The sequence below is a fragment of the Diuraphis noxia genome, unplaced genomic scaffold, assembly GCF_037042655.1.
Source record: "Diuraphis noxia isolate RWA-SAM2 unplaced genomic scaffold, SU_Dnox_SAM2 contig0005, whole genome shotgun sequence".
In the NCBI taxonomy this organism is placed as follows: domain Eukaryota; kingdom Metazoa; phylum Arthropoda; class Insecta; order Hemiptera; family Aphididae; genus Diuraphis; species Diuraphis noxia.
This window is the reverse complement of record NW_028301715.1, coordinates 40,364,482-40,376,677: the sequence shown is the minus strand read 5'-3', so window position 1 is coordinate 40,376,677 and position 12,196 is coordinate 40,364,482. Positions and strand designations below refer to the sequence as shown.

At 31.1% G+C, this 12,196-nt stretch overlaps 1 protein-coding gene across 4 annotated transcripts in view; it reads left to right on the top strand.

Moving 5' to 3' along the window:
* LOC107167763 (uncharacterized) overlaps positions 1-10,888 on the top strand; it is an 89,679-nt gene extending 78,791 nt beyond the window's left edge. For all 4 annotated transcript variants that reach the window (XM_089229297.1, XM_089229294.1, XM_089229295.1 and 1 more), the window contains one exon: positions 8,002-10,888. In XM_089229297.1, coding sequence (XP_089085423.1) covers positions 8,002-8,401 — 400 coding nt within the window. In that variant the 3' untranslated portion in view covers positions 8,402-10,888. The remainder of the gene's footprint in view (positions 1-8,001) is intronic.
* Positions 10,889-12,196: the final 1,308 nt, after the last annotated feature.

Genomic DNA, 12,196 nt, shown 5'->3' with positions numbered 1-12,196 from the left:
ACGTAGATATATGTGCATAATACATATAATATTTATGTACCTACCTATCATATCTATCATAATATTATGTTGGGTCGTTAGTTATATATTTGTCTAGTATTTTGAAACATTTTTTTTTCATTAAAATATGTAGGTAGATGTGCGTAATAAAATAATTTAATAAATAATTAAGCGGTTGAGGAGTGTGCACAAATTATGAACACCAAACGGTTGAATTTTCTACGATCGATTTCACAAAGTGCTTATGAAAGTGAGTTCCATCCGAGTCGTTCGTCTTACTCAATGTCCAATGGACAAAATGGTATTATATATTTTATAAACAAATAGAACATTATTATTTATAATTTATGGCCTTATCATAAGTTCAAGCGTTGAACGCATATTTTCTCGATTCGTATGATATATATTATTATGTACATAAAATAATGTATGAATTTATGGTATATCGCATAAATACGTTTTTCTTTTTGTGTATGCAATAATATATATTGATATAATTTATTGTTCTTATATCATATATACTCGTTTGTTGTTGAAACGGAAAAGTGAGACTTTAACTGTGGACTTATTTATTTTTGAAATTACAGTTGGACATGAAATTAAATTAGTACTTGTATATAATACATCAATTTAAATAAAATGCAATTAAAACACTACTCTTATTTATTACAGTGTTTCACAACGTTTATCATTGGTTATTAAACCGGATCGGAAACCAGTATCGAGCGATGTTTCCATCAATGCTATTTTTCGGTAAAACGTCAAAGTTTTGATATTTATCTCAACCTGGTTGGTTTTTCTGCATCGTAATGACTCGAAACTATTTTGTCATTATTTTTTCACTGTTATACATGCAACACAGATACGATGGGTTATTTGTTTGAATGGTATTATTATAATAAAATCACTAGATAGCATCTTCCACATTATTTCCGACTCCGCGGTACAAATGAATCCGTGGTGTTAGGTAATAATAATATGTTTCTTTTAATATATTATCTTCTTATTACAATATTACTCGTCCTATCATAAAATCCTAAATACCTATATAGTGTACAGAATGATTCACAAAACATGCTCACCTGATTTCTTCGTTCAATAATACATTTATTCAAATTTTGGTTTTTGAGATTCTCACCATCGTCTATATTATACCTGCAATATGAAAATATTAAAAAAATTTTATTTCATTTAAGAAATCCGCATGGACAATGGACATGTCTTGTTTGACTATACCAATTTCATTTTTTTTTTTTTTTTTTTAATGGGGATCAGTCCTTTTCCTAGAAATTATTAACCAGTTATTGTTTTTAAACTTTGACGTTATATAGGTACATATAGTACATTAACAGGTAGTTTCGAGTTTTTTTTTTTAATTTCTGTACAAAAGATGAAAACGGAAGATGTTATGGGGTCATGGTTATCATAAATGTACTTAGTAATAACTACTTAGTTTTAATATATCCATTAAAATGTATAACTTGTAAAAAATGTCCTAGTATACCTACCTAGTACTTAATATTATACTGCATTAAATATTATCTAATATTTTTCGAACTTCAGTAAGATCTTAGTATATCATGTTTTCTTAATCCAGAGTCAACACGATCTAATTGTGGTTGAGATATATCGAAATATTATCTTCTTATTATGAATTATAGAAAAATATTTTTGATCGCCACAGAACAGTTCTTAAATGGTAGTAAAATATATCTAAATAATTTAAACTATGGTTCTGATGTATACTTAATTATTGAATTTGAGGAGAGTGCTCGGTTAATCTCTCTGTATATAATAACACGATGTGTGTACCAGGCGATAGAGGTAGACGGATTTCGATGATCAACGCGAGCACGCTGGACGACGAACACGATTTATCTAAATCCACGTGGACGCCTGTACCCGTGTCCGATATACAATTTTCATTTGTCACAATTATTCACGATTAAGCGCTATACCTTGTTAAAGACGGAATTGGTATAATATTATGTTTAATAACACTACTTACCGATACACTACGGCCGGCTTCTATAACGATCGAGTGACGTGTACAAATGATGTGTACCTACACTATAGTGTCCGATACGGGATTTCTGAAAGTCTCATCCTCGCTGTTGAAGTCGCGCTGACCATTAAGTTATTCAATGATAATATTATGGTTATCGAAAGTCAAATGTATTTTATTGCTATCAGTCGTTGACACCATTCGGCGCTTTTTAGTTTCCGGTTATGCTTTAACCGGTTTCGGAATACATATATATATATTTATATGAACATTTTATTTTAGTTTATCTTTATTATTTCTCCGATCGCTGCCACTATATGCTCGCATACAGACACACACACATTACATATTATGTATGGATGGAAGGTAAACTCCGACTATAAACGAAATTCGGTTCATTTTTATTATCAATCAATAAAAATATAGAATAATATATTTTAATTTCCCATTTGCAATTCATTTTGAATAGTATAATACGTATATATATACAGAGTGTTTTACCAAGCAGTAAGCACGCTCGTCATCTTTTTCCTATACAATAACGTCATGATTATTCAACATCTAATTTTTGGGTCACAGCAAGGGCAAATCTTAAAATTGTTTATTAATGGGACTTTTAAATCAAAAATATTTTTACTCGATCCAAAAGTGCTATGCTCCTAGATCCGCCCTTGGATCATAGTTACAAATTATAAATGTTGATAGATAATTTAGATAAAATATATATTTTTTATTAGACAGATTGATAAAAAATTAAAATTGAATTAAAATTATTTTATTGATATAAAAAAAAAAATGTGGAACAGGATTGTACCACCTTCGTCAACATAATAATATACTAATCTACCTAAATTATATAACATCAAAACTCACGACTTCCTACATAATAATATATTGTAAGAAAAAAGGCTTAAGACATGCGATGCTGAGCTGGGGATAACGAGAATATTATAATACGAACTGATTTGATGTATCTATTAATATATGATTTTAGTCACGATTATGAAATACCGTTCGTTACCTGGTTACCTACTCACAAACGGCTTCCACCATCGCACGATAAATATTGAATTTTTTACGTTTAAAATCTAACTCGATCGTATGATAATAAATTGTGATGTGTACCTACACGTGTTTAGAGGCTCTAAAATGTGTACCTACATAATATCTATGTACCTATACGTTTACAACATATACCTACCTACATCACTCGTAAATTTTCACAATAATCTTTTTGTTATGATTTTTTTTTGTTTTTCTTTGTACCACAATAATCTAATAAAACTTGTTTGTACTAAAAACAAATCATCTGTACGACTAATAAATCAGACCTCGTGGAGCGTAGAGAAAATGATCTCAGCGTGGGAAAAACATGGTAATTTTTGAGATAATAATCGTGATGATCGAAGTGGTTTTTTTTGTCAACACTGCATTATAATAATATTAATAATATTATATGCGTGTATTTGTTGAAGGCACTCATTTTTAAAATCTGATCAATTACCGATCAATTACCGCACAATAAACATCGAATTGTCTGCAAATAACTTATTTTACCGATTGTCTTATAATATAATCGTTTTAGTCGAAAAATTGTGATTTTCTTCAATATACTGCACGTGAATCACAAAACCAACATTTCGGGAATCGGTAAACACAACATCATAATATAATATTTTGTTTTCGCAAGATCTCATCGTTTTCACGAATTCATAATTAATGGAATCGATTGAAGCGAAGGACGTCCATACATACGAAATAAAATATATTCAGGCAGTATGGCGTTCGGCTATAACGACGCGATGGTATTAATACACTCATCGTTTGAGGTAAACATTTAATATAATATATTATAAACTTTATTCTTCCTACACGAGTGTAGAGCATAACGTGTAATAATAATTATAATAATATAATTATTTATTTGATAAAAGTTGTTTCGTATTATCCATCATCGCGGATCATGATACACGAGGTCTGCAACTTGTATTTAAACACATTAATAGATACGGTGATTCTATATACAGTGGTCGCCGCTTATTGGATTCATTTTGAGACCCGACAATTTGAATCTATTAACCGAATGAGTCAATAAGGCGAATGACTCAAAAAAATTGTAAAAATGCTGAAATTTAAAAACGTATTTACTTAAAAATATGTATTGAGATTCGAGGTATGTATTAAAATAAAAATCTAGCTATACGCTATTAAAAATAAAATAAAATAAATTTATTTTTTGATAAAAATCCATCTAATTTTGATTGGCTTTTCCCTTCTTGGGCCAACTTCATAATCTTAAAATAGATAAAAGGTACTGACTTATTTATAACACGTTCGTTCTTTGTATGTACATATTTTCTTTATTTACTTAATTTTCAAATGATCCATATTAACCGGCGTGTAAGTCGAATAAACAAATTTTTTGCCGTGTGTTAGTATATGGACCAGCCGTTTTGAGTCTAATAGGCGAATGAGCCAATTAACCTAAGTCCAATAAGCGGTGGCCACTGTATAATATATTATAAATACAGCAGGTTGACTAAACTTTTACTGTAAATTATTAAGCAGATGCGATATTTTTGGAAATGCTAACGTTTCTAAACAGAAATTCGATCGAATTCCAAGTTGTTAATGTGCATATCTATATATATATAATTGAAAGGATATTAGTCTTTAACATCGGGCTTACAAAAATATAAAACAGAACCTAATATAGACTCTATTACCTATATTTATTGTACTCATTATTAGAACATTGGTATAAATTATTAAATGTTAATAGATTAATATTATATTAATTATATTCAAGTTTTCAAACCATCGTAGCCCATGTGCCACAGAGCATATTTTAGAATACAAAGTACATGGCACGTGTACCATATACCTATATGTTCCTCTATAGAAGAAAATTTGATCGAAGTGTCATTAGGTAAACATAACTTAAAATACGTTCTGCTGTGCTATCCATAAAAAAAATCTAAACAATTGAAAATATAGGTGCCTAGAAGTTCAAAAAATCAGAATTAAAAAAAATGTATAGTTGATGTATAAAATTGAAGTGAGAAAGCGTATCTATTTGGTGGATCACCGATCACCCTGTATATACAATATACATAATTAATATTTGGATTATATAGATACCTACCTCAGACATTTGGCTGCAGGACGTGCAGGTATTGCACTCGCGTGAGTGGCTGTATATTATAATATAATCATAATATTGCATATTATAATATGCTATAGTGCTATAGACATGTAAACAAACGCAAGCATTTAATATAATTTACGACATCTGAATAATACGCTCTCGCTATAATTATATAAATAGCATTTTTATTTCATTTCATTTCTTACGGCTTTTCAATTATAAACGCATACGACGCGGCGCGGCTGCATAATTATCGATATTCGTTATCTGCCTCGCAAGTTTATAGCTGATAAAAATATATTATATTACACTTGCATACGTTTACCTATCATGACGTAGAAGTATACGACTGTGAGCGGCCTATACAATCGTACAGAATCTGTATACGGCGGCAGTGAATGGGTAGGCAAGATATATATACCGGGTGATCCATTTAACGCAAGAGTGTATTATTATTAAAGTTTTTATTAATATTTTAGCTACCTATATAATTTTAAGCCGTTAAAAAACATTTTTCTATACAAAAATGTAAAATTTTATTTGTTTTAGCATTTTTGATTGTGATCGTTTAATTGTTTCAATATAAATAAGATTTTGGGCCGAGTGCCGATATCTTGATTTTCTAATTCTCCAACCGATTTTGCGTAACGTTTTCGTTGTCATGATTACTTATCGACATATTTATGTTATCTATATTATTTTTCGAACTAGAAAATATCGAGTAGCGCGTAATATGTTTTTTTCCAAATTTTTTTTGATTTTTTCAATGACCTCAATACTTCATATATTTTTAAATTCTTATTCCAAAGTCGAATCTCTTGAAGCATTTGATAAATAAAAATCAAATTTTGATGAGTCATTGTCAAGCTATATAACTTTAAATACATACAATTAAGAAGCTATAGGTATAGGTACATTTCTTTAAAAAAAAGGTTTTTGATTTAAAAAGTGTCTTACGTTAAATGAATCACCCAGTACATAAAATCCCAACACTAAAACAAACGACATATAAAGACGACGACGACGATATCTCGTTTCGAATTTTTTTTTTTATTACGTTGTATTTCCGAAAACGTTTTGAACCATCGCGCTCGGGCTTTCTATAATATTATATTATATACGCGTATGTCATAGCGAGCGAATGGATAAAAAACTTAAAAATCGTTTTTGTCCTACCAACGGCAAATCGTTTAAATGTTTAAAATGATAATATCTATATTATGTGATAGTAGAAGGCATTCCGGAAAGAATGTTTTACTTCCGGTTCTATATTGTTATGATCGAAGCCATAAGAGAACCCTGCAGAATCTTTATGCACTTCCTAGTTTCTCTCCCCGGCCTACGTGCAACAGGGTAAATATTTTTGCGTTATTTCGTTTTTTCGAAGATTTTAAAATATTGTAGGTAATGTTCTGAATGCCTAAGTAATAACTTACAAAAATCTAAATATAGTAAAAAAGTTAACAGCTAACTTACGACTGTAAAAATTATGATTGATTTTGTGCCTGACAACATACAATATATTTAATATACACGCCAATAAATTGACGGATTCGTTGTATCAACTGTAACAGATGTTTGTTCATACTTTGTATAAAGTATGGCGTATCAGTCTCTACAAATTATAATATTATGATATAGACAATGATTTGGACGGATAGAGTTATATGTATGTTATGGAGTGTGTGGGATGTAATAATACTTGGAGCGTAGATTTCTCAGTATTTGAGATTTATAATATAAATATAATACAATATTAACACGGTATCGTTATCATTAAGACATCGTTCGATACATTATATACATATATAATAATAAAATTATTAATTTAATTGCGTTTCGAAATGTATCAGTCTAAAGTCTAAAGTTTATTGATGGGCAAAAGTTAAGACTTATACTAAATGTTTCATTGGACGAAATAATGTGATAATGTGTACCAGTGTAGTTCATCTTTGGTACTGAACTAGTTATTATTTACAAAAAAAAAAAAAAAACAGTGGTCGGAAAACTAATTGTAATGAAAAAGATAATAAAATCAAGTTAACATAGTAAATAGTTTTTGCTTTTTGGACCACTATTTATTTTTTTTAAATCGTAACGATTACCGAGCGCCAAGACCAACTGGACGCTCTCTATATATATATATATATAGATACTTATCTAATTCAACGGGCAAATATTCCCCACCAAAACACCAATTTACCACAAAACTCACAATTCACCATAAACCTATATTGTACCGGTTGCCCTCAACAGTTATTATACACGACCACAATACCACACCTGGCTAGGGGAGGTAAAGTAAATATGTGACGGTATGACGCGTGGCTATACAGTTGTGGTATACAGTGTTCGTGTTAAATAATGCAAATAAAAGAATAAATACAATATATTCAACGATAATAATAATAAGCGAGATAAATATATTGTAATTTGTCAAAAACAAATTGTACGCGTCTAAAATGACCCACGTTGGTGAAATTCCCCTCTCTTTTTTTTTGTACCAGGTGCGTCATTATATAATATTATTATTATATACGCCGAGGGCTGCAAATTGGTTTATTCGCGGTCGAGGGAAACTGGTACATTTTGTATAAATGCCGAAAACAGCCGACGAGGGAAACGGCACAACACCCTCCACCCCCACCACGCCACCGAGGCACGTCATAGCTAGGGGTTTTTTTTTTGTCCACAGCGTTATCGGTGATATATTTTAAAACGGTCATAGCATTGTGGTGAGGCGGGGTGGGTGGGCGGGTGTGTGTTGCCGAAGCGCCCGTCGGCCTTTAATGCCATTGTTGTGCGTTAACTATACATAACATGATATAATATCAATTGGTTGTTTCAGTGACGGGGCCGACAAGCAGAGGTTCTACGAGGTGTCGTGCAAGCCAGGCGTCGAGGGCAAGCCGTGCCTGTTCATGGAGCGCAAACTGCACGGCCACTCGACGTGCGTGCAACGGTATTCGTATTCGTACGCGATCGTGCGCGAAGAGAACGCCAGGCACCACCACGGCGTCGGCGGCGTCGGACAGTACAACAACAACGGCGGCAAGCAGACGTTCCAGTCGCTGTTCCCGAACGACAACAACGTTTGGAAATTGGATTACATAAAGGTGCGCAGCGGGTGCGCGTGCATGGTGCAGTCGCCCAAGAAAAAGCAACAAAAGCAGAGGCGGAAGAATGGCGGTGGCGGCGGAGCGGGGGGTACCAGCGGCGGCGGCGGCAAGAGCAGGTCGCAACAGTGAGCGATGACCAAGACGACGCCGACGACGACGACGACATTACAGCGGCGGCGGCGGCAGTGATGACGCCACTGCGCCGTCGAGCACGGTGTGTTCCGCGAGTCCTATTCAATAGACAACGACGACGACCCTTTTTTTTCGTGTCGTCGTCGTGTTCACTCATCGCGCGCCTACGCACAATAATTATAATAATAATAATTTAATGTAATATTACTACGTACACGCATGTTATGAATTAAATTTATTTAATATTTTACCTAATATTATTATCGTGTACGCCGACACGCCTCTCATCCGTTTCCGACTCGACGACGATTGTTTTTTCTTTCTATCCACCCATAAATTTTTAGATATTATTTTTGTTTTTTTTTTTTTTTGTACTATATTATAAATTGTTACGATATTATGCAAAACAAAAAAAAGAAAACCACAAGTGATATTTTTCTACTAGATATTTTTTTTATAAATCGTTTTTAGTTTGTTTTTTAATCCAACGAAACACACGTGCGCACGTCATGCCGCGCGAGTCTTCTTCTTTTCCTCCTACTTCATTTTTTCGGCTTTTTTTTCATTCACCAACGCCCTAAATAATATGCTCACCACCGTACTAGCGCTTTCACGCAGACACCGCACACACTCGCAATTTATAAAGACGTCAAGAAAAAAAAAAATAAGAAAAAATAGCATTAATTTATACGTCGCCACAAACCGTTTTATTAAATATATATTATATTATAAATATATTTTTTTAATCAGATTTTATAATTCAATATAATATTATGAAACAATATACATATAATAAAAGACTATATATTATAGTGTAGCGAGCGGTTATAATAATAATATATGTAAAATATAATATTATACTGTTTATAGTCATTCGAATGTTACCTTAGGCTTATGAATAGGTAATATTGTTAAGTAATTACGACTGCTTCGCAACGATAAGTAGATAGGTAGGTATATACATACTACATATAATATAATAAGTGCATATAAAAAAAAAAAAATAATAAATGTTTTTTTTTTGTTTTATATTATATACATTCTCGTTACCTGGATCTATAATTATCATCTTCGGGATGAATTACAACATGTTAATTTTAACTTTTTTTTTTTTATCAAACAAAAGCGCACGTTTTACTACTTATTATATAATATTTTCACACACACATGTAATCTCTCCTTATAACTTAATATGCTTCTGAATTAATTTATATTTTGTGTATTATTATCCTCTTCTTCGGCACCCGCATTATTAACTTATTATTATAATTTTTTTTATCATTATCTTTTCCCCTTCGTCATTCTATTGTAAATCATAACAAATAACAAAATATATGTGGTTTTTTAATTTTTGTAAGTGTACGATAAAATAATATATAATATATATATTGACATATTATATATGTGTATATTTATTTATTTTTTGTTAATATTATATATTACCGTGTTGATATAGTAGGTATGAACATTGTACAATATGTACATAGGTACACATACGTATTTATTCACTACAATTATTGTACATTTTATGTTGTTTATTTATTTACTACTTTTAATTATATATAAATATATATACACACCACGTACGTACTATTATTATGTATAACTATTATAGTAATTTAATTATCAAATATTTTTATTTTTTTATTTTTATTTTTTTTTTTTTTTGTCAACTTCAATTTTGGTCCGTTTCATATATATATATTATACTATATTAATGATCCCCATTAAGCTGTTTTTGCCATAATTGCATCATTTTAAACGTTACATAACATAGTCGATAGTAGTTATATAACGTACATAACCGATGTCAAACGCATACACACAATTGCCAGCATGCGCGCGCACGCATTTAATATACCTTCCTAATATTATATATTTATACAAATATTTTTACACTCGAGTTTGTATCCAGACAATATTTTACTACGTAGTGGAAAAGTTATGCATAATATAATTATTACACTAAAGACGTATTATTATTACTATTATTATATTATAATGATACCACGCTTGCTTCTGCTATTGTCATACTTTTATTAGAAATTTGTTCAAAATCCCGACAAATCAAAACCTCAGAAGCTTAAAATCCAGACAAGTGTTCATTTGAAATAAAAAAATGTTATCGTTATTAACTTGGACCGGTTTAAGTGCACAAACATACACAACAATAATAATACTATTAAACACGAATGATAATAGTATACGCATAACTATTTAATATTATCTATATATTCATAGGCATACATTTCGCAACCTTCCTTCTAAATAAAACTTCTGAAAACCATCCAATAGTATTTGTTGATAAAATAATTTAGATATTATTATACACTAGAATTCAAGTGTTAATTTATATTTTATACCATATTTGCATCCATGTCTATTGAACGCCTTTGATGTAATAATTTTTTAATTTGTTGGGATTTTGATCGAGACCCGTATTGTTGTTACCTACTATAATAAATTGTATTCAAGACGGTTTAACTTCAATATTCGCATGTATGGTCCGATTGCCATAATATATGATATAAATTATGGTCCGAATGTCGTACGCGATTCTTTGCGAACGGGTTGAATAGTCAATAAGATTTGATATAACAAATCGCTATTAATTTAAGCGGATAAAATCGAACGGATACGAATCGCATACGACATTCGAGTGTGAGCATATATTGTTATAATTATTATAGTTTATATGATATACTATATTATCAATTTTTCCGACCTTTTTTGTCTGATATGATGTAGACAAATGTGTAGAAACGAAAAAAAAATTAACAACTTTACATACAATTATTATCGACATTATATTGTTAGACGGCGTTTTATGTATGCATTTAAACCGACATTTGTGTGTCGTCTATAGAGTTTAGATAGTTAGGAGCAAAACACAATATTTGTCAGAATGTGAGAAAATACGTCTTTTGCGGATGTTATAATCGGCAATATTGTATTGTAATTTTTTTAAACAGAGTCCGATTTATGTATACATAATATAATATGTATATGTATATAAATATAAACATTAAAATATATGCACAATTAAGATTATTGTTTGAAAATCGAAATATTTAAACGCACTTTTTTTTTATAAATTAATAAAGAAAAAACTATAACTATAATTACCAATTATTCGTGTTTTATTTTCGAAGTTTAAAGTTGTCAATAGTTCGCTACTATTCGGTAGAACAACTGACTTTGTATATCTGTATGTAAACATAGTAAATACATACCATATTATACACATGTAGTTTATTGATAGGTTCCTTAGGTTCCTAGTATTTTTTTTTACCTGTACCGATGTATTTATTTCTAGTATTTACGTAACACGCCAATGACGACAATGATTGTATATGAATCACAATTTAATGTTGTCTTTCAATGCAAAATAATTGTAAAACTACTTACTCGTATGATGTTGAGACAAAAGTCCAATCATCACAGTGGGTTGGTAAATTTTCTCCAAGACCAAAAAAAGCTCGTCAGGTTAGATCAAACGTCAAAGTCATGCTAACAGTTTTTTTCGACAACCTGGGAGTTATTCATCACGAATTTCTACCTGCAGGACAAACTGTTAACCGATGGTACTATCTAGAAGTATTAAAACGTCTTCGAGAAAAAGTGCGGAGGAAAAGGCCCGAAGTGTGGAAAAAAAACTCATGGTTTCTTCATCACGACAATGCTCCGGCGCACACTTCCCTGTTAATTCGTGATTTTTGCGTGAAAAATCAAATGACCGTCCTTCCTCATCCACCATATTCTCCCGATTTGGCACCAGCAGACTTTTTTTTA